The 24,357-nt window shown below is 40.7% G+C and overlaps 1 protein-coding gene across 1 annotated transcript; it reads right to left on the bottom strand.

Annotated features, from left to right (window-relative positions):
- Nucleotides 1–9,874: 9,874 nt before the first annotated feature.
- On the bottom strand, nucleotides 9,875–23,136 carry Pcdh18 (protocadherin 18). Its single transcript, XM_059264666.1, has 4 exons — nucleotides 20,181–23,136; nucleotides 19,301–19,386; nucleotides 19,044–19,207; nucleotides 9,875–11,740 (listed from the first exon to the last, which is right to left on the bottom strand). Exons 1-4 carry the CDS (start codon nucleotides 22,665–22,667, stop codon nucleotides 11,073–11,075), a joined length of 3,405 nt encoding a protein of 1,134 aa, XP_059120649.1. The 5' UTR covers nucleotides 22,668–23,136; the 3' UTR covers nucleotides 9,875–11,072.
- Between the last annotated feature and the right edge of the window lie 1,221 nt (nucleotides 23,137–24,357).

The following is a 24,357-nucleotide window of genomic DNA, read 5'->3' as shown; positions in this document are numbered from 1 at the left end:
ATGCCTATGGTTTCTACTCTCATTAATGCTCATCTACTGCTAAGCATGCAGTTATAGCCTCATAGGTTGGCCAGGTGAGTGGTTGAGGAAGAGAAGACTAGGGCCTAGTTTACTGATGGTTCTTCACACTATACAAACACTACCCAGAAGTGGACAGCTGCATTCAGCATTACAACTCCCTTCAGGCACAGCCCTGAAAGGCACTGGCAAAAGGAAATCTTCACAGTGGACAGAACTTCAGGCAGTACATATGGCCATGCATTTTGTTTGGAAGGAGAAATGGCCAGATGTGTGATTGTTCACTGATTCATGGGCTATTGCCAATGGATTGACTGAATGGTTAGGAACTTGAAAAGAGCATGATTGGAAAATTAGTAATAAAGACATCGGGGGAAGAACTACATGGATAGATCTCACCAAATGGTGAAGGATGTGAAGATCCTTTTGTCCCATGTAAACACTTGTCAAGAGGTGATTTCAGCTGAAGAGGAGTCCAATAATCAAGTAAATAGGATTCTTAGTTTGGGTTTTTATTGCTATGAAGAGACACCATGACCACGGCAACTCTTATAAAGAACACATTCAATTGGAGGTGGATTACTTACAGTTTCAGAGGTTCAGTCTGTTATCAACATGACAGGGAGCATGGCACCATGCAGGCAGATGTGGTGTCAGTCACATATTGACCAGAAGGCAGCAGGAAGACCACTGAAAGTCACACTGAGGGAAACTTGAGCAAAATAGTTTTTAAAGCCCATCCCAACAGTGACATACTTCCTCCAACAAGGCTACACCTCCTTAACAGTGCCACTCCCTTTGGGGGGCCATTTTCTTTCAAACCACCACATTCTACTCCCTGGCCCCCAATGGCTCATAGCCATATCATAATGCAAAAATTGTATTGAGTCCAACTTCAAAAGTTCCCATAGTCTATAACAGTCTCAAATTTGTTTCAATGTCCAAAGTCTAAAGTCTCTGAACTATAATCCCCCTATAAAAATCAAATTCAAAAAGCAGATCACATACTTCCAACATATAATGGCACAAGATATACATTAACATTCCAAAACACAGGGAAAGGAGAGTAGAGAGGAAACACTGTACAAAAGCAAGACCAAAAACCAGCTGGGCAAACTCAAAATTGCTGTTCCATGTCTGATATTAAAATGTTCTTGAGATCTCCAACTCTGTTAAGCTCTGTTGACTGTAATGCACTTTTTTTCTCTTGGGCTGGTTCCACTCCCTGTTGGCAGCTCTCCTCAGCAGGTATCCTATAACTCTGGCATCTGTAGCATCTTGGGTTCTCTGAGGCAATCCAGGCTTCAATTTCCCAGATTCACCAAATGGCCTCTCTACTAAGCTTTCATTCAGGGACACCCCTGACACATGCCTGGCTTCAGCAGCTTTCTTTAGGCATAGAGGCAAATTCATAACCTATTACTTTTATCCTTAACTCTAAAGCCAGAACCACATGGCTGAAGCTCCCAAGCTCTGCTGCTTACTAGGGCTGGAACATGGCTTCCTTATTCAATCACATCTTCACCGGCTTTCTGTCTTTCAATGCCTAATCTTGGCTGTCCTGAAACTTGCCCTGTAGACCAAGCTGGCCTCAGACTCAGAGATCCACCAACCTCTGCCTTCCCAGTGCTGGGATTAAAGGTATGACCCACCATGCCCAGCTCTAAACTGTTATTTAGTTTCATTCCATAAATGGGAAAATTAGCTGGGTAGGATCTTGCTCTGAGATCACCACTCCCTTTATTCCATTTCTTAATCTTTATCTTTTTGACCATAGGATTGTAGTGGGTAGCTGTTCCAGCTTTGACCTGGAAGTACTACCCCCATTGAGCCTCCAGTAACTGTCACACCTACAAGGCGGGACCGAGACAGGAGCCCTTAAGACTCAAGATCTGGATGTGCTGGCTCTCTTGGTTCCTGGATCCTGGACGCTGGAGGTAGATTGAGCAGAGTTTTCCAGAGAACACCTCTGGACTGCGCTACACCTTTCCTGGACCCTGTAACTTATCCCTTTCCTTGTAAGTTACCCAACAAAATAAACCTCCCTTTTAACTATGTGGAGTTGCCTTAACACTACAACCAATACAGGATTTAGCTCCATTCTACTTCCTGGTGCTCTTTTTCTCCTCAAAATTTACTTTCTATAATTTAGCCTGCTTAGCTTGCTCCTTTTCATTATAAATCTTCATTAGAGTTACCACTAATATCCACATGACAAAGTCTATACCAGGCTGTTTTAAAATTTCTTCTGCCAACAGAATTAACCCAAAACTCTTCACTTTAGCCTCAGGGAGACTCTTCAGACAAGGGCAAAAGGCAGTCACTTTCTTCATCAAAATATTTCAAGAATGGTCTCTAGGCAAAATACTAAAATTTTTCTCCTCTGAAACCTCTTGAGTGCCCCCCATAGCTCAAATATCTCTTAGCACATCTGTCTTCCATGTTTATACTAGTATAGGCCATTCAGCAGTTCTTAAAGTATTCCACTGCTCTCCAAACCCAAAGTTCCAAAGTCTAAATTCCCCCAAACAAACACATGTACAGGCCTATCACAGCAATACCCCAGTTCCTGGTACCTTTCTTAGTTGAGGTTTTTATTGCTGTGAAGAGACACCATAACCATGGCAACTCTTATAAAGAAAACATTTAATTGGGATAGCTCTCTTACAGTTTCAGAGGTTTAGCCCATTATTATCTATGCAGGCAGATATGGTGCCAGCTACATCTTGACCAGAAGGCAGCAGGAAATCCACTGAAAGTCACACTGAGGGAAGCTTTAGCAAAATAGACCTTAAAGCCCGCCCCAACAGTAACACACTTCCTCCAACAAGGCCCTACCTCCTAATAGTGCCTCTCCCTTTTGGGGGCCATTTTCTTTCAAACCACTTTGTGGACGACTCACTTTGTGGACAATTAGCTTGTTTCTCCAGCCGTCCCTGTCATTTCCCAATAGATCACAAACAAAGGGGCTATGGTGGTCAAAAGTTATGCATAAGCTTGTCAACATGGATTTCCAACTCAGCAAGGCTGGCTACACTACAGCTACTGTTGAGTGCTGGATTTGCCAAGAACAGAGGCCAACACTGAGCCTCAGATATTGCACCATTCCCCAGGGTGACCACCAAAGGACCTGGTGGCTAGGTAACTACATCAGACCACTTTCTCCATGGAAAGAACACTGCTGTGTCCTTCCTTGAGTAGATACTTATTCTGGTTATGAATTTTCCTTCCCTGAATGTAATGCTTCTCCCCAAACTGCCATCCATGGACTTACAGAATGCTTTATCCACCATCACGGTATTCCATGAAGTATTGATTCTGACAAAAGAACTCACTTCACAGCCAGAGAGGTGTGATAATGGGCCCACACTCATGGATTCTTCTGGTCTTACCTTGTTCCCCACAATCCTGAAGAGGATGGCCTGATAGAAAGACGGAATGGCAATTTGAAGACACAGTTACAGTGTCAATTAAATGGCAGAAACCTGGGGACAGAAAAACAATGTATGCTTTGAATCAGCACCCAACATATGGTATGGTCTCTCCCATAGCCAAGAACCACAGATTCAGGAATCAAGGGGTGGAAAGGGAATAAGTTACACTCACTAAAACCCCTAGTGTCCCACTAGGAAAAAATGTGCTTCCTATACCTGAGACCTTAAGTTCAGTTGACCTAGAAGTTTTGGTTCCAGGTTGGAGTGTTCTGGCCAGGAGTCACAACAAATATTCCATTGAACTGGAAGCTCAGACTTTTCCCTGGCCACTTTGGTCTTCTGATGCCTTTAAGCCAACAGGCTAAGAAATGAACAACAGCATTAGGAGAGATGATTGATCCAGATAACCATGGGGAAATTGGATTGCTTCTCCACAGTGGAGGTAAGAAAGATCATGTCTTGAGTGCAGGAGATCCTTTAGGGCATATCTAGGAAGGGTGGCAAAAGGCACAGACACTTCAGGAGTGAAGGTGTGGGTCACTCTTCCAGGAAAAGAGCCAAGACCTGCTGAGGTGCTTGACGAGGGTGAAGAAAATACAGAACAGGCAGTAGAGAAAGGCAGTTAATAAATATGAGCTAAGACCACATTAACAGTTGCAGAAATGAGGATTATAATTGACACAAGTTTTTCTGTTACATTTTGTTAAGAATGTGGTTGTACATATATTTGTATTTTCTTTTCTCAATTTCTTTATTATGTAATGTAACATTGATTAAGAGAATATCAGTGGCTATTATATTTCAGTTTGAAGTACCAAAAGAATGTCCCTCAAGAAACACTGTCACCTATTTCAAATTTACAATGTGTTTGTGGTTATGTGAAAGATAGTTATATTATGTTAGGTGTAATCATGACCTGGTTAAATAGGTAGTGTGTTAATGATTGTTCATGGGATACTATCTTAGTTCAGGTTTCTAGTGCTTTGATGAAAGACCGTGATCAAAAGGCAAGTTGGGGTGGAAAGGGTTTATTTGGCTTATACTTCCACATTTTTTTTTTCAGAGCTGAGGACGGAACCCAGGGCCTTGTGCTTGCTAGGCAAGCACTCTACCACTGAGCTAAATCCTCACCACCTTATTTCCACATTACTGTTCATCAACAAAAGAACTCAGGACAAGATCTCAAACAAGTAGGGACCTGGAAGCAGTAGATGACGCAGAGGCCATTAAGAGGTGCTGCTTACTGGCTTGCTCTCTACTCAGCCTGCTTTCTTATAGAACCCAGGATGACCAGCCCAGGGACAGCACCACCCACAATGGGCTAGGCCCTGCCCCATCAATTACTAATTAAGAAAGTGGCTTAAAGCCAGATGTTATGGAGGCATCTTCTCAACTGAGGGTCTCTCCTTTCAGATGACTCTAGTTTGTGTCATGTTGACAGAGATACTGAAATCATGGTTAGGCGTTATTATGACCTGGTTATTGTTTTTATTTAGAAATTAATCATGACATAAGGATATAGATTGTATGTTAAGTTGACAAGGGATGGACTTGTGATGACTATCATTGGTTCTCAGCTTGATTGCATCTGAAATCAACTAAAATCCAAAAATGGAGGGGCACATCTGTGAGGGATTTTTGCTTAATTTGTGGTAGCAAGACACACCTTTAATCCAGATCTTTGGAGGTGGAAAGAGTTTCTTATCTTTCCCTTGGTTGCTTTTACCTTGCTATCAAGTCTAATTCTTCACTGCCATTAGAGCCTTCTTCAAAATTCCAGTATATACTGAAGACCAGCTGAGATATCCAACCTCATGGACTGAACACATACTGGATTCTTGGGCCTTCCATTTATAGGCAGCCATTGTTTGATTAGCTGGACCACAGCCTGCAAATCATTCTAATAAATAACACACATACTCACACACATTTATTTATAGATAGATTCATTCTGTAAGTTCATCACACTAGAGAACCCTGAATAATATACCCACTGTCACTGCCAATTTTTTCCCTAGTTTGATTTTTTATGGCTTGCTCAGTCTGCTCTCTTATGCAACCCACAACCTCCTGCCCAGGGTTGTCATTGCTCATAGAGGACTCAACTCTCCCATGTCAGTCATTAATCAAGAGAAAACCCCACAGTCTTGCCTGTAGGACAATCTGATAGAAGTATTTTCTCATTTGGAATTCCCTCTTCCCAGTTGCACTAGCTTGTGTCAGTTGACAAAAATTAGCAGTATCTAACACAGTTTACATGAAGTTGTGTAGATAGGTTAGGACCTAAAACACTGTTTAACACAATGGCCCAATTCCAGAGAAAAGATCTTCATTGTTTCTGTCTAGAATATGATGTGGTTATCTATTTTCAGCAGCAGAATGTACCTTTTAATATGACAAGAATGGACCTGGGGCTTTTAGAAAGCTTGCTTTCATTAAGATAAAAGCACTTTGAAATGTAATGGGGGCTATATTCTCCGCCATCCACTTTTAGAGACTGGCTGTCCAGTCAGACAAGGGTGAAGAACAGGAGATTTGCTTCCTAGAGCTTTGAGTACCTGGAACCTCTCCCTCAGATGACTGCATTCCAGGACCAAGAGGCTCAGGGAATGAGGCAACTTCCTCCCAAACTCTGGTCAATAACTCTGGTAAAGACGATGACTGTGAGAGCAAATGAGACACAGACAGCTTACATTTTACCCTCCTGAAAGCACTCACCCTGAAGGCTTCATACTTCAGTTACTAAAGTTATCACACACACACACACACACACACACACACACACACACACACACACACACAGAGAGAGAGAGAGAGAGAGAGAGAGAGAGAGAGAGAGAGAGAGAGAGAGAGAGAGTAAAGACCTCTTCTTAATACTGTTTTCTTCTGCGTTTAAATTCAATTATTGTGAAAGTCTAAGGTCACCTTTCCCAGTTTAACTCCAAATACCTAAAAAGTGTTTTCTATTTGGGGAAAAGATAATTTCCTCTTTTGATATTCAGCTTTCTATGTAAGTATTTTTAGACACCCAAAACATATAAAACTTAGAATAAAAACTTAGAAAACTTTAAAACTTAGAATAAAAACAAAAGTTCTTTTGTTTCTGTTTTTGTGACCTTACCTTTTCACTAAACTAATGAATCAAAAGAGTGAGGTTTGCTGAGAGTGAAAAGTATTAGCTTTGTATTTAAGAAATGTGCTGATAATCATATTGATAACAAAGAAAAACACTAGAAAATGATAAATTCTAAATGGTTATGTGAAAGCTTTATTCCTATGAAAATTTGGAGATGGGAGCTATAAATGTGGACAGTAGGATACGTTACTAAGGAGGAATACCATTAAAAAAATAAATTGAAGAGATAAAATCTGAGCAGGCAAACAAGAATTAAGAGCATCTTTCAGAAGTCATAAAAAGAAATAGAAAACTGTTATTTTAAAGTGCCAGAGGAGGTTGTATTCCTACAATTTTAAAAGTCAGAAAGTATGGATAGCAATTTTTATGATGTCAGCCCCACATAAAATGTTCTATCAGATTTTCATATTGTGTAGGGAAGAATATAATACAATATAACAAGTTAATGAAGATTATTTACACCATTTTCACATTTTCTCTAGTTTTGATCTATACTGTAGGCTAAGAGTCCCTATTAATCATTTCAGAACATATATATTGAACTATGACACCAATGATGTAAATGGCAAATAAAAGTATAGTTCAGGCAATAATGATGTTTTAAATACAACATGCTCTACATGATATGAAATCGTTTTGGAAATGACTCTAAGCATTGAACTGGAACACAAGACTCCTCAGTGATCTGACAAACTTTATAAATCAAATGAAAACTTCAATGTGTTTAAACATTCAGAAATACTTCTGTTCATTACAACTGGAGAAAACTTATGTCCTAAGTGGTTACAATTAGTTTGATATCTTATATTTTCACAGTTTAAGGTACATTATGAACCCAAACTAAGTTTTGTTCTATGAATTTAATCTGCAAATAAAGACATAAACAATTTGGAGTTGGAGAAATGTCTTGGTGCTTAAAGTACTCACCAGACAAGCATAAAGAATGGAGTTAGATCCACAGAAACTATGTAGCAGGTGGGCATGGTAGACTCCTTGTAATTTACATGGTGGATAGATATGAGGAGTCTCAGATCAAAATGACTAGCAAGATCAGCCATATCCAAGAGTTCTGGTTTCACTGAAAGACTCTGCCTTAATGAATAATGTAGAACAACAGAGGCTGATTCCAGACATCAACCTCAGATCTCCACATACACTTATGAATGTGTGCCCACAAACATGTGAAAATGTATTCATAATAAACATACATACACACACACAATGGAAAAAGAATTAATTCAAATTCTTTATCTCTTTTCAAATGTGTACACTTTTAGAATATTTTAAAGCTTCACATAAATCATTTAATCTTTCATGATTTGGTTTTCATTTTTACACAGAATATTCATCACTCAACCAGAGTCCCCTAGATCTTCAATTCTGCGATGCCATATTATTGACATACTTTGAGTTGGAATAGAAATATAAGGACACAAAAGAAAGCATACAAATTCACTGCACACTGGGGAACACCTGCTTCAGCTATGTGGGAGCATGCTAGGGTTGAGACACACATTTCACCTATCCAATCCATTCCATATGAAATTACTTGCTCCTCATATACATTCACAGTTATTTGAATTTCAATGCAACAGTAATTTCAATTCAGCTTTGAAAATTCTCTGACATTAGTAGGAAAAGAATAAAACAAGGAAATGAAAGTGTGTGTAACTCTTCCCATAACTTCGGTAAGACAAGAAGAGTTTTAATAATTATGTATTAGTAATTGGTCAGTGTGACTTACAGAAGAGAGGAGAATGAGTGTAAATGATTAACAAAGCTTTAAGCCATAGTGTGTTACATACTAAGGTAGATAAGAGTGAAGAATAAATCACGATGTGTGTGGCCTATGACAAGTTGAAATACATCCCAGCATTCAGTAGGCACTGGCTAATGTGAGGATTTGTGAAGCAGCATATTAGGTGCTGCATTACATTTCTTAGAAGAAAATTTCCTTCGTGGATGACAGGTATTGAGTAATATTGAAAGGAAACCCTGGGGCCAAAAGAAATTAAGAATAATAAATGATAAAGACATCCTTAATTGCTAACTTGTTTGTTTCAAGCCAAGGTAGAATGTGGAACTAGGAGGGGATGACAATGTTTGTAAGACAAATCTTAAATGGTCATATAAATGAAAAACCCGGTGCCAGGTATTGGGGTGAATTCTGAAAGGTCAGAGAAACAAGAAGCCACAGCCAATCTCACCTTGCCAATTCCTCAGCTGATCCTGTTTCCTCAGACTGGAAGCCTCTGAGTCCTCACCCAAATGGATCTCAGCTGAAATGCTTAAAAGCCTAAGAGCTTAAAAGCCTCTAGTTCCTGGTCCTCACGCCTTATATACCTTTCTGCTTCCTGCCATTACTTCCTGGGATTAAAGGCATGTGTCTTTCTCAAGCAAGATATAAGATCTCAAGTCCTGGGATTAAAGGTGTGTGTCACCATGCCTGGCTCTGTTTCCAGTGTGGCCTTGAACTCTGCCTCAGGAATGCTAGGATTAAGGGTGTGTGCCACGACTATCTGGCCTCTATGTCTACTCTAGTGGCTGTTCTGTTCTCTGACCCCAGATAAGTTTATTAGGGTACACATATATCAACCACAGATGTTAGACCATTGTAAATGCACATGACATCCTGGTATTTATGAAAATATTACTTGGGAAAGGAATATGAGAAATAACCTGAGACTATGTGCTAATATTCCCTTAACGTGTAGACATGGGAAGCAAGATTAACCAGAGAAGCCAGGAGAACCCAGAGGTTGGAGACATGGAACGCCTTGTGTGGAAATGTTGTGTTTTATTTATTTCACATTATTCAAAATCTCTATTTCTAGCCCCTTGGAAAGCTTGTGAGGCTCTCATTGTTTCTTTTTGTTCAGCTCAGCAGGATGAGTTCTGAGAAGGTTTCTGTAACTTGAGCAATATGTAAGCTGTTAATACATGTTTACACTCCAAATACATTTATATCACATAATACAGAAGAAATCCAATCAATTACTTTCATTCCCCTGACTGGTCTCTGTCTCATTTCCTTCCCAGTGTGTTTTTGTTGGTTGTCAAGCCACTTGGCTATTCCCTTTCTGTCATTTGATGCCCAATGCTGAATCCCCCCTCAGGGAGAGTTTTAAGCACACAAAGCACTTAAAACATCAGAGCAGGGATCTGACTTGCAGACAGTTTCTTAGCTTTGCTTTAATTTTCCTTTTATTTTCACTGACAGTAAAATTTTCAGGAGAATACAATCAAGATAGTGTATTAATAGAAATAACATTCATAGAAGCTTGAACATAAATGATAATAGTCATAATAAGAATCTTGCGTACCAAAGCATTCCACACAGAAGATAACAGCACAATAAATAAAGGTTTCATTTGTCACACGATAGATCAAACAAAATTGCATTAACCAAAACATGACTTTATAAATGTTCATATGCTAAAAATACAAGCAAAATCATGAAAGCATGCACAAGAGACAAAAGCTAAAGGTGAATGATTATAGCCAAAAAAGACAATACAATTGATACAAATGTTCAAGTATTATGAGAAGAGAGGGAGAGATTCAAATAGGAATCTCAGATAAATCAATTATGTTTACTACCCTGGGAGGGGGAGGGGCGGGGTATTGACATATCTGTCTTTGTCTATTAACACTCTACACTGGTAGAATACATAATGTTATTCATTTAAAGTACAGATTTCACCTCATTAGGTCATATTTCATATAGCAAGGATCAAATCAGATTCATGGTTTAGTTTAAAACATAAGTAGACATTTTGCTACTGGAAGAATATTCTCAAGGCCAAGCCAGTGTGATGCCCTACAATTACAGGAGCCCCTGCCAGGCAACATGGGTGAACACATCATTGCTGTGAAGAATTCCCATGTCATTTCCTTCCCATAAACACCTTAGGATGCTTCTAGGTCTAAAATAGGTTTAAGCCATTCCCCCAATTTGCTGGAAGAAGTGATCTATCATAGTTAACAGAAAGCAGTGAGAATAGTAATCATAAAATTGTTTAATGTTTCTAACGATGCTTAATTTTTTTGTAAATATTGAAAAGGAAGTTGCACTGCTTAATGAAACTAAGAATTACCTAATGCATTAATGGGGTTGTTCCTACAGCATAATAATTTTGCCCCAACCTAACTAATCTTAGCAATACCTTTGGTTGACAAGGATATAGATTCAAATAGTGGCTAGTTTCTGTATGATTGGGAAAAAACATGTTTGTCATGGGAGTAAAAAAATAAAATTTGTCTGTTAAATTACACATAAATATAAGATACAAATGTATTTTTAAAATACAGATTAAAATAATCACACTTGCATCGTGTACATACGAAAATACAGTATTTAATATTCAATATACACAGACACATTTATGATAAATGCAACTATTTGGCAACGCCAGTTTTTCTCAGGGTTTTCCCTGTCCCCTAATTCCACACACATGGAAACACAAAGGCTCAGCTAAAGTCCTCTAGCTCTGGCGGACGTCTTGAAGCAGTTTGTTGATCTCAGCCACCAGCTCGCTGGCATCCATGAGTTCGTGTTTCCCGTCACTAAGATGGTTGAGCACATTGTCAAAATCATCTTCCTCATAGTTTTCAGGGATCTCCTCCATGGCTGGCAGCCACTTGGAAGAAGGCTGCACGCTGGAGTGAGTCCCCAAAGGGGTCCCAGAGCTGCTGGTGGGGTTCTGAAAATGCGTGCTGGCTGCCCAGGCCGCAACCCCTTGTGGGTAGCTCCCAGTTTTGGCCTGCGCTGGACCCTTCCGACGTTCCAGGGAGTTGGACCGGTCCACTTCACTGCATTCAGAAAAGGTATCTAGAGATGCAGGGAGGAGGCGCTGGAACACACTGCTCATTTCTGAGAGCAGAGATGATGTGCTGGAATCCCCCGAGTCCTCGTCACTGGGGGAGTCCTTCCCAAAGGTGGAAAAGCTCTTTTTTTTCTCCCCAGATTCTGTAGGCTGGCTGTCATCATCGAGGCCCTGATGTGAGAGCTGCTGCTGAGGCTGAGCTGGAAATTCTTCTCCGGGGATGAACATGTTGCTTCTGTAGTCAGAGGATGGCGAGGGCAGCGGCGGCATCCAGCACTGGTCAGAGTGGCCCAGAACCCTGCACTCCTCTGTGCACAGCCTCATTGCTGAAAAATAAACAAAGCAAGGAGGGTGTGTTATTATACACAGCATCACTCAAAGCCCTGGGGAGTGTCATTTTATTTTTAAGAGTAGAAAGAGAAGGTTTTGTCCTATTGTCATGATGCTAACCTATTACTAGACATATTAAATAGACTACAGTTACTTTTCAATTGTATGTTGCCTTTATAGACCAGTTGTCACGCTATATTCCTCCATTTATTTAAAGGAAAGGAATATCATTTTTAGTAGTCTGCTGTGAGCATAAGAAATCAGACCATTATTTATACATAATTTATACATATTATTTGAATATGGAAACGAGACCTGCACATATTGTCTGCTTCCCATCCCAATGGAAGATAGGAGAACAGACCTGGTATTGCTTTTCATTTATACATGAACACCCAAAAAAGCCAAGGCTTGGGTGATCAAAAGAAAGATGAACATAAGCTATACAATGACAACAGCAAAAAATAGACTTTAAGGTGAGATCTTTAATTTGGAATAATACCAGGTAACCTCTCCAATGTATCTTTCACTAACTTTCTTGATAATAAGGGCTCTGGACCTGCTTTTTTATTTCAATGGAGGCACTTAGAATATTAGTTCTCCAGTTATTGTCCTTATCAGTCTCTCAGGGATTTTACATTATTTACTGACCTAGTAATTAAAATACCAATGCTAGCTGTTCTTAATTACTACCTTAGGTATCCTGAGTTGTCCTGTTATAAGGCCTTTATTTCAAGGTTTGAAATACATTAATATTTAATTACATGGAAAAGTCATCAAAAGCTGAAAAATATGAAAAGTACATTCTAAATTCTCCCATATGTTCCAGTTACCTAGTGGGATTTGAGTGGTCGAATTCCTAGAAAATACTACAAATGAGAAAAGCAGAAAAATAAAGAGGAGGATCACTAAATTCAGTATTTAGAGCAGCGAAAATGCATAAATCTGAGATATGTAAAAAAATATATATTCCATAGAACAACCACTTATTTCAGAGAAATCTTGGTCTTTTCAGTATATTTACATTTTAAGACAAAGGACAGAATTTCAGAAAGTGTAAAGTAACCCTCAAATACGAAAGAAAACAGGATTGATGCTAGCCATAGGGATATGTTTGGCACTGATTCTATAGAATTAGCTGCTGAGAGCAGATTTCCACCTTTGCCACTGCTGAAATTATGACATGCCACACTGCTTGCTAGGGGAAGCAAATCACCTATTATGTGCATAATACCTTCTCTACAGGCTGGTAAAGGAGCTGTATAGAGATTGTGGTCACAATTGTTTCTGGATGAAAAGTAGGCAGGAAGGGATAAATAATGATCTTTATATGTGGAAGTCACTGCTCTTTATCACAGATCTCCATGCTAATTCTGGTCTTTCACTTCCTCTGGACCTCTATTCTTAATAGAAAAAGGGAAAGTTTGAGGAATAAAAATAAAACAAGTGCTGTAAGAGAAGGGCTTCATTATATGAATCCAAAAAATTTAAAGCATGAAAAAAACACTGGGAAAAGTGTAAGAATCTAAGAATCAAGTCCGGGATCCTTTGTTCTTAGAGGACTGATTGTGTTATTATGCTGTGAAGAAAGTTTCAACTGAGCAAACAAGGGTGATTTAAATAAAAACAAAGGTTTAGATGATCAACTTCATGTATTATGCTACATGGAAGTGTTTGTCAACTCTTGTTTTAATCCATCCAGTGGAGAAAACAGGAAAGGGTAAAAGGCAACTGATATAAACAGCATGTAGGTTTCCTCAGCAGAGAACTATCACAGTGGTGATGTCCCAGCCCCTGCTTTGTCCTCAGAGTCTCTGAACATGGAAACAAGACCTATGTATATTGTCTGCCTCCCATCCTGATGGAAGGAAGGAGAACAGACCTCCTATTGTTCTAGCCCTCAACTCTGGGCTTTTAGGCTTGGAAAGAATTTCTCTGCTGCACTGCTTCATTTGGCTTTGATTTCCTTTAATAAGAAGAAAAAATTACCTGAAATTCTAAGGATCTTGACCATATGCAAGTTTTCTCAAAACCTGAACACGATGAGCTTGTAGGCAACAAGACAATAGAATAGCATGACCCACATGACTAGCCCAAACATCTCAGGAATGATTGTTAAGCAATGAATGGCATTTATAGCACAATAGATAAATAAGAATTTAATTATTTACTAATTAGTTGACTTAAAATGTAAAGGAGGGCTGGAGAGATTTCTCAGTGGTAAGAGCACTTGCTTCACAATTACAAGGACTGCATTTAGGATCCTCAGAAACCGTGGACATGTCAAATGGATGTCGTGGTCAACCTGTAACTCCTGCCTTGGACAGTGGAGACAAGGTTTCCCCAGAACAAGCTGGCTAGCTGGACTACCCACATCTAGGAACTTTGGGTTCAATTGTAAGGTCCTGCCTCACTGAAAAGGATGGAAAAGCTATTGAGGATGATTGCAGGTATTATCACAGGACTCTACATGCATGGGTACCCACATACAGGCACACATATCACACATATATACCCACATACATACAAACATACCTAGACTCAAATGTATACCACACACATGTTAATGAAAATGTAAAAAAGGAGAAATTATGAAGGCAGACTAATGGAAAAGATAGCAAAATGAGGCCATGGGAAAGAAAAGGGGAAAACCTAAAGGAAAGGGGGGGGGCCGGTGAGAGGAGAAGAGGAAAGTATGATCATTGTTATGGATGTTCTAATCTCACCCCTAACCCTTGAGATTGAACTACTTGACAGTGTATGTGTGGCTCAGTGCTGAACATGTTCTATCCCATATGCAAGGATCAAGAGAAGCCAAGCAACGGCCATTTTGTCTGCTACTCTTGGGAATATTCGAAAGCTCTCTCCGGTGATACTTTTTATGGTGATAGGGACAGGCAGAAACAGAAGCTGTTCTGTGCCACTCCATGACTGAATTTTATTAGTGTCCTGTAACAAGTAGGGTGGAAAGCAGTGCAAGGAATATAAGAGAGAGCTTCAATCAAGCCATTAGCTATGGAGTGTGTAGTACGTTATCCTTGAAGATCCCATCAAAGCTGGGTCGTTTCAGCACCTGGTTGTCAAAAGGACTACAATCTAGTTCTAAGCCACATATAACAAATGATACTATAGACATCCAGGTAAAGTGCAAATGAGATGATGCTCAAGATGTGTTAAGAAAGGAAAAGGAGTGGATATGAATGCTGGTATCACAAAAGACAGAGCAAAGTTGAAAAAAAAACAGGTGAGCAGCATTAGGTACACAAAGTGAGGAAAAGGCACCTTTTCTTGTAGGAAGGGCAGTGTGTACAAAGGATTGGTGTGCTGTAGGAAGAGAAGCCTTTCTGCCTGTTGCAAAGGATTCAAAACTGACAAAATTGAGATTAGGCCGAGAGTGCATTTCATTGGACTCTGAATACAAAGATAATAGTTGCACTCAGTGTTGCTGAGCAACGAGAGTCAGAGATTGATTCTGAGCCAAGGGGAAAAAAAAAAAAAAGGAATAAAAAGGAATGTGAGTTAAAATGTTCTGAAAAGGTTGTGAAAACTATACAGAGTAAAGATTTGACAGTGGGAGGAGCCACAAGACTTGGGATATCAGTAAACCAGCAATGGGAGGAAGGCCAAGAGCCAGAGAAGACACCTACTAGGAGAGCAGAGTAGAATAATAATGAAAAACAAGTATTTGAAGTACTCACAGATGAAAGATGATGAAGAGTAGAACAGACACAGTCATGAAAAGTAGAGAAAGACTAGGCAGGGGAGCCTGTACAAACCATCTGTGCGCAGCAATATCTAATGGGACCATGGAGGCTTAGTGTTGGGGTTCAAAGTTGAATGACAAAGAAGGAAAAGAGCTATCAAACATGAGCCAGCAGATAAAAATGCATGTTTGTTTAGCTGCTTGAAAAAACTACATCTGTGTGGGAATTGGAAAAATGAAGGACCAGAAATGACCCTGCTGGCAAGCCACGCCGTGCAATGCAATCTATATTTGTTCACAAATCAATGCAGAAGAACAGTTGGAATGAGACACTTAAGTCCTAAAAATACACATACTTTAGAAAATTGTGCTGATCTCTGTTAATAAGATTCAGATGTGGACCAACATTTTTCTCTACTCGGGGTATTTCCTGAGTAGATACTTTCGCAAACCACTAGTTTTACAACCTAACATGCCTGCAGAAGTTGCCCGAATGAGTAGGAATCTAGGATGTTGACACAGTGTCACCTCAATAATGCTCATGACTAAAAGACTGTTATCTCTGTAGACACTCAGTATGCATTGCAATCTGTGCTGGTAAAACGTGAACATAATGGCAGCAACATCAATCACTGCTCATTTCCCAGTTCCCTGTAACTTGAGAAGAGCTCATCCCCATGTAGAAGCAGGAAGCAACTGAGGCAGGAATGTGTCTCCTATGACACAATTGATAAGAAGCACACATACATGTGTACACACACACACACACACACACACACACACACACACACACAAAGTCTATAGTTTTGGACAATTATGTATTGATGGAGATAAAGACACTTAATAAACAAGACTGGCAGTTTTCTAGAGTTTATCTTTGTCTACCACACTTAACCCAATCTCTTTATTCTTTAACATTTATTACTATCATTATTAATCATTATTTACTTCAAGCACTAGATAATTCTTCTGCCGTGAACATATGGAATGATGATAACTTTGGAAATATAGGGAAGAGGGAAAGATAACTTGACTCTGCTTTTTTTTTCTAAAAGAAAACACAGATGAGAAGCATTGCAAAGAGAGAAAGCATAGTTTTGATGTGTGTGGTGTTCTGGGTTCGGTTCCCAGAATTGCAAGCAATGAATGCGTGAACGAATGAGTGAGTGAATAAATAATATACTAACAGCTAACTACTCAAATTGTATGATTTTGGAATTTAAAGAGACATCAGATGTTGTTTAGGTCCACAAATGGCAAGGTTATTTTTTCTAGAATAGTCTATTTTTTATTCTCCAGTTTGTTGCCATAATAAATTAAAATTCCAATACATGAACCCCAAGCATTTTAAAATATCCACTGAAATATTGATGTTTTGCCCATGTGTTCTTGTTTATGAAATAATCTAATCTGGGAAATTCTACTATTCTAGTCTAGGGCCCTGTCAGCATCATAATATCAGAGAATCATGGAAATTGAACCAGCTACTCCATTATATAAGCCAGAAAAATAAAACTAATTGTCTTGGGGCATGTGGTCTTTGAGGATATATGTTCCTTTAGATACTTCAGTGATTTGGTTTTAGATCGGTCTAAAGAATCTATAAATTTAAACTAATAGATTCCATGGGTGACTGTGCAAATATAGGCCGTCATGCACACAGTAGGCCTCAATGCAACTAGACATCATTCCTATACATCTGTCTAGCCAGTGATAAAGTATTTATCCTTGTAATCATATAACTGAACATGTAACATTTAGTGTTTGCAGAAAGGCCTTCAGGATATAAAAGCAAATAAGGGTCTAGGGAGATGGGTCAGTAGGTAAGAGCACTCACTGCTGTGCAAGCAGGAAGAACTGACTCTCCAGCACCCATGTACAAGCCGGATATGGCTGCCTGTGCCTGTAACCCTGGCATTAGGGGGCAGAAACAGGTGTCCTGGAAGCCTGCTGGTCAACTGGCTTGCTGCATCCATGAGTTTCTCAAGGAGACATCCTCTCTCGAGGCAACAAGGCAAAGAGAATAGAGGAAGACATCCACTGTCTTTTGCCCCTACATAGGAACACATGGGCAAACATACACACACACACACACACACACACACACACACACACACACACACACACACACTCACAGAAAGAAGGGGGGGAAGAGGGGGGAGAATAAACAAGCTAGGCATTTTACTTAAAAAGGAAACATTTGTTATTTAAATAAGTCATAGATTAGTGATTGGGGGTGTGGGAATTGATTCAGATCTCACCATCTCATTCCCACCAGGCACAGTCTGCCTGCCTGGGGTGTGTTACTGCAACCTTTATAAGCTTCCAGTTTTCAAAGCTGAAAATACACTAATGTCACTGCCACCACCATAACTAACTACAATGAGCATAACATCAATGTTTTCAAAATGATAAGGACTTATTCACTGAAATGCAAATAAAGTCAACAACCACCACATAGCTAACTCCACTGTCAAAGCCTGGAGCGAGACAAGGCAGGCAAAAGACTCCATATGGACCCAGAGTATTCAGCCTGGACCCAGAGGATACCCTGGGACACAGTTGGTAAGGGCTCCTGCAGCTGATTAGCTAGTGCTACCATGATTCCTACAGCTCAGGAGAGCTAAAATTCCTTTTATTGGATTTCCCCAAATTTCTGGTAAACTCTCTTATATTTTCTACACTCCTTTATTCTTATAAAGAAAATTTCATGCTAGAAAGAAGTAAGATGGGGGTAAACTATTGTTCTTTTCCTCTGTGTATATTGTCAAATGACAGTCATTTAATCGACAGTCAATAAATTTAGACATGTGATAGTCAGAGGAAAACTTCTGTTCTCCTAAGGGTTGATTTCTTACTGCACAGCCTTTAGCAACAGGACGGCTACTGATGCTCTCAGTATTTGCTGACTTGGATCAGAGTTCCTACTGCACAATTAGAGGTAAGAGTCACGAAGGAAAAATTGGTTCAAACTTAATAGCATCTCCTCCACCTGGCTATGTGCTTTATAAATCTCCCCTCTGGGTTTGTTTTCCTCCTCTGTTGCTGTACAGAGTCGAAATGAAAAGTGGCATGAAATATGCTCCACTCACCACCTACAAAGGTACATTCCTCCACCTATTTTTAGTGCCTAAAGTATACCCTTTCCAGTGTATTTTAGTCTCTGATTTTGTGAGTTGGTTCCCATCACAGGAAATGCATCTTCCAAATTATAGTCCAGTTCACCAATGTTCACCAAACAGGCTGTCTGAATACAAACAGCCACCCAGTAATTTTCTGGAGTGCTAAAGAGTGCCCTATGGCACTGCTGGGTAGACAGAAAGAGAAGGGGAGCCGTGTGGTTCCTTCCGTGTTCTCACCCCTTCCTTTTTCCATTAAGCCCTCATATTTTTTCTTCTCTACCAATTGCTTATTGTGGATTTTGAGAAGAGAACATGTCAAGTGTCTCATGCTTGTTCACTGTTAATAGTGTACAGACGACACCTGCTTTAGTGCAAAGGATAAAGAGAGCAGCAATAGACGCCTGGGAGAACCTGTCCATCATCCTGGTGTGGTAGCTGTGAAAATGAAGATTTAGCTATGGTTTCCCCTCTTACCTGCTGGAATTCTTCCATCTGTGAGGAAGAGGTCACTGAATCCTTCGCCCAGCAGCCTATCTATTGGAGAATCTCGCCCCAAATCGTAGTCACTGTCTCCTGCTTCACTGTCCCCACGGCCACTGTCTTTCAAGCTAAACTTATCCATGTCTTGAAGGGCATATCTAGAAAGATCAGTGAAACCAAAAAACACAATTTTACTCTTCAGCATTTAAGCTACTTGAGACTTAACAGCCAGCACAAAGGATAATTCATACCTATAGCTCCTGGAATATTTGTTTCCTCGAAAACTTGGCCTTGGCTGATACTGCCCCTGGTGAAGCATGGAGAGAAGCTGGGAGACCTGCTGGAAACCAAAGAGACAGAACTGATTTCTGAAGGGGGAATTAAAAAAAAAAAAAAAAAACCCTCATGCATTCACGTGCATCAAGCAAGGGAAAAGGAGAGGCCTGTTATTACATGCTAAGCTCACAATTTCTGTATGTCAGTGATTTACATATGCTAGACCATGCAGAAAGTGCAGTCAGCCAGGAAACACAGCTAAGATATATTGCAGGGAGAGTTGGATAACCTCAAAACACAGCTGAGTTGCTCGTTCTTGAACCATTTCCTTTTAAATAACTGCCTTCTTTTACAGTTCAGATAAAATGGTCAGACGTTAAAACAAAAATACTCAAAAAGATCCAGTAAAATACACTGTTAACTCAGCTAGTTAAAACAATGCCAGAAAACTGCAAAGTTTTACAAAGACAGCATGCATTGAAATGAGATTCTGAAGGCCTAGAATGTTGATTTTTTTTTTTTTCAGGAGAGATTTTTTTGTTTTTTGTTTTTTTTGTTTTTTTACTTCCCAGCACCTTATTCTGAGAAGTGAAGGGACTCTGATTACACAGTCTGGTGTGAACTTCATATTTACTATCTGACATCACACATACTACATGCAAGTGAATTATTTATTAAAAAAAAAAAAAGAAGAGTATGACAAAGTGAGCACTTGAGATAGGTACACACTGTGACTTGAGTCTTACTGGAACTGGATATTGTCACTTATCAATGACAGTCTTAAAGGTGTGACGACTGCTCAACCCCTGAGCACTAACAGCTGGCATTAGCAGGTGATGTAGTTTATGATCTTACCTCAACAGCGGGAGTGGCGTGGGTGAGTTCTAAGGAGAAATTCTCCGGCACGTGGTTTGATGAGATGGTCACCAAACTGTTGAGTGACTGGTGACTGTTGTGACTCTGGCGGCTGCCCATTTGTCCCCTTTCCAAGGTTGGAGATGAAGACGGAGAGGATCTGTGATGAGATCTGATGGGCAGTGTGCCGTTGATGGTGGGCACCAGTGTAATGTCTCCTTTGTGAATCTGCCTGGATGGCCTTTTGGGGTGATGCTGGTAAGTGGATTCTGCCACCCTGCAGTTGTAGGATCTGGTGTCTTTCTTTTCTCGATTACACCTCGTTGCAAAGAGTACCATAATAACCAATAACACTGCACAAATTGCTCCTAAGGAAATAATTATGATCATGGACACATCCAAGGATGCATGGCTCACAGAGGTCATGGCCGTGCTTGTCACAGATTCTGCATAGTCAAAGATCATGCACTTCAGAAGGACTTTGGTGTGCAGAGGAGGATTGCCTTTGTCCTGGATGATAACTGAGAGTGCCCATTCAGTGGAGGGAATGGATTCCAAGCTGACATTGGTGTGAATATCACATGACCTGGGATCCATGATGAAGATGTTCTCCTCATTCCCTGCTACTATGGAGCAGCTGAGTTCAGCATTTGCCCCAGAGTCTCTGTCAACTGCCCTTATTCTTGTGACATGAAAGCCACTTTCAGCTCCCTTGGGGATGGAGATCTCTGCAGTATTATTGTGCATTGCAGGCCCTATAACCACAGGGATGTTGTCATTCTCATCAATGATGGTCAGAACAACTGTGGTGTTGCTTACAAGCTGCTTCTGACTCCCTCCATCCCTTGCCTCCACCACAAAAGTGATCTGACTCACTTCTTCATGGTCAAAGATCCTGAGGGCATAGATGGCGCCATTAGATGGGTCAATGGTTACATACGTGGTAATGGAACTTCCCAAGACAAAACTCTCCAAAATGGTGTATGTCACATGTCCATTTTCACCAAGATCTGGATCTGTGGCTGTCACTGTGGTGATATATGCCCCTGGAGAGTTATTCTCGGAGATGACAAATTCATATCGGCTCCTCTGGAAGCGAGGTGGATTGTCATTTATGTCATTGATTTGAACAGTAAAATGTTTTACTGAAGAGAGGCTGGGTGTCCCCTTGTCCTCAGCAATCACAGTCAAACTATACTCAGATCTCTTTTCTCTATCCAGCGTGGCATTGGTCAAGATTAAGTAGTTGTTTTCATATGTCTTCTGAAGTTTAAAATGCCCATGCCCATGAAGCTTACAGATTATTTCTCCATTCAGCCCAGAATCCTTGTCTTGAACCCTGACAATAGCAACAAATGTATCAATGGGATCCCCTTCAAAAACGTATGATATTTCTTCTTTTCCAGGTGACATGAGGTTTATGCTAATTTCAGGTTTATTATCATTGACATCCACAACCTTAATTATAATTTTGCAATGAGCAGGAATGGAATTGGGACCCAAATCTTGGGCTTGGACATCAATCTCATAGGACTTGGTGACTTCATAATCCACTGGCTTGAAAAGAGTCAAATGTCCTCTTTCTGAGTCAATCTTAAAAGTCTCTATAATTTTGGGAGACACATGACTGCTGAAAGAATACACGATTTTCCCATTAGCGCCCTCATCTGGATCGGTGGCATTTAGATCCAGGAGCAAGGTTCCAACTGGGGAGTTTTCTAAGAGTTGTATTGTGTAAGAGGGCTGTTCGAAGACAGGGCTGTTGTCATTGGAATCCGAAATGCTTATTTTCAGAATGGAGGAGCCAGACCTCTGGGGCACTCCCATGTCGGAGGCCGTGAGCTGAAGTTCGTAGCTCGCCTTCAGCTCGCGATCCAACTCCCTCACCACTATGAGTTCAGCGTACTTGGCCCCGTCTGTCCTGGTCCGCACTTCAATACTGAAAAAATCATTGGCAGAGAGCGAGTAGGTGTGGAGGGAATTTTCCCCAACATCTGGATCGAACGCACTGTCCAGCGGGATGCGAGTCCCGACCGCCGCACTCTCCGATATCTCAATGGGAATGACGGGTCTTGAGAATTGGGGGGAATTGTCATTAATGTCCAGCACGTCCACTTCAATATGGAACAGCTGCAAATGCTCGGTCGGCAGAGTGAGCACATCAAACTCTATCGAACAGTTTAAGTTTTTCTGGCATAGTTGCTCGCGGTCAATTTTAGCCCCGATGCTGATTTCCCCGGTATTCTCATTTACCACCAGGAGAGGAGAATTCCCCCTTGGCATGGCTCGAAAACGAACGGCAGAAGGGTTCGGTAGCTTCAATAAAACGTCAGCCACATCTTCTGATAGTCTAGCGATTACCGACCCGACCCTCTGCTCCTCATAAATCCTGTATTTCAGATTCTTACCCAGGACATCGTGGCTGAAAAACGCCATCAGAAGTGCAAGTGCGAATCTAAAGTGCATTTTAGTATTCATTTGGTGCATTGGTCAGTTCCTAGATTCCCTTCCCAGGGCGAGTTACAACAGCCAAGCAATCCCTGCAACTTCCTCCCCGCCACTCAGAGCTCTAAGCCACATCAGGTCTCTGCGACTTGAAGGCGACTCTTAATCACACAGCAATCAACAGCTCACAAACTTCAGTTTTCATACACACCGTGTGGCGACTTCCGGACAGGAGCCTGAAGTCCTCTCCTGGTGGGGGTGCCGCCAATCCTCCCGGCTGGGAGCCGCGTGTCACCTCGGCCTGGCTCCCGGCGTGGACTCCGTCCCCATCTATTGCAGGATGCTGGCGGAGTCTGCAGTGTGCCTTTCCCGGGCGAGTCTTGGTTTCTTTTTCCCCCTTTCCCTTTCTCTGCTCGACTGCAGACTAAACACCCGTGATTGCTGACTCCAGTCTGAAAATCTCTACAACTTCACTTCAACTCAGACAAAGCTCTTTGCCTGGCGTGTGTTGAATCGCTTCCAGCCAATCAGTGAGCTTCCAAATCCGAAGCTGCTGGAGTCACCCGAGCGAGGGAGGGCGCGCGTGGAGGGTGGGAGCGGGAGGGTGGCGGGCGCGGGCTGGGGACCAGCGGGGGACGCGGGAGCGCGGCCGGGGGTGGGGTTCAACCCTCCCCGCCCCTCCTCCATCCTCCATCCACTTTCTCCAAGCGTGCCGCGACAAAGGGAAGACAAATTACAGCAGGAAAGGGGGAAAAAAAGAAGAAGAAAGAAAGAAAGCAAAGAAAAAGACAGGGAAAGAAAGAGGAAAAAGAAAGCAAGAAAAAAACTTTAAATCAACTTCTGGTCGTCTGTATTTATATGGCACATTAAGTAGTTCTTGTTTTCTTAATTGCCCTTTTCTTATGCCACAAACATGTAATCATCTGTTTTTCGGGGTTCCTTAAATGCTGGTTTCACTTAACATACCTCCAATTGTATTTTGTCAGTGGAGGAATTTAATAAAATGGGAAAACTTGCTTCTAATTATGCACCTTCCCCTCCCCCTCGGCAAATACTTGGGTCTTTTCTCCTCCAAGGAGCACACAAGCCGATTTTCTTGGAGCTCTGTTTTAAAGAACAGCCCAAGTGGAGAGGTTTCATTTTCTGTGTTCTTTCATCTTTACTCTTTGAAGATAAGAAAGCGGCTATCTTGCGCTCCTGATTTCTCTTAATTAGCAAGATTTAAAGAAACACCTCAGAATTTGGAACTAATTAACAAAGTAATTCTACCTTATTTCAGCCCTTTCTTTAGTTTGAGCAAAATTGTTTCTGATATTTCTTTGTCTTGCACTTAAAAAAAAAAATCCTATTATCTTGGCTAAAATTGGTAGCTTTCGCTTAGCGAATTCTGCCAATATAGTAATACCTATCCGTAGTGAGTTTTCACAATGAGTACTGAGGGGACATGGACTCAATAGTTTACAAGTCAAATTTTTATAATATATACATTATTTATGAAAACAGTTTCCAGATATGTATTTTAAAAAACCCAAAGGTTGTTTACACAGAGAAATAAAATGTCTGAGCTGAAAATTGCATTTTGTGTGCATCAGAGTGCTGGAAATATCTCAGGAGGTAGGTGCTGTATCCAGGTCACAGAGTTGATATGGTATTCTTATTTGAAAATATGATTATTTATGATGTTCCTTCTGCTCTGCGGCTCCTTTTAAGTTTATCACTGTAGCTCCATTCT

The sequence above is a fragment of the Peromyscus eremicus genome, chromosome 6, assembly GCF_949786415.1.
Source record: "Peromyscus eremicus chromosome 6, PerEre_H2_v1, whole genome shotgun sequence".
Taxonomy (NCBI): domain Eukaryota; kingdom Metazoa; phylum Chordata; class Mammalia; order Rodentia; family Cricetidae; genus Peromyscus; species Peromyscus eremicus.
The sequence above is the reverse complement of the archived record's forward strand: the minus strand, read 5'-3'. Positions and strand labels throughout refer to the sequence as shown.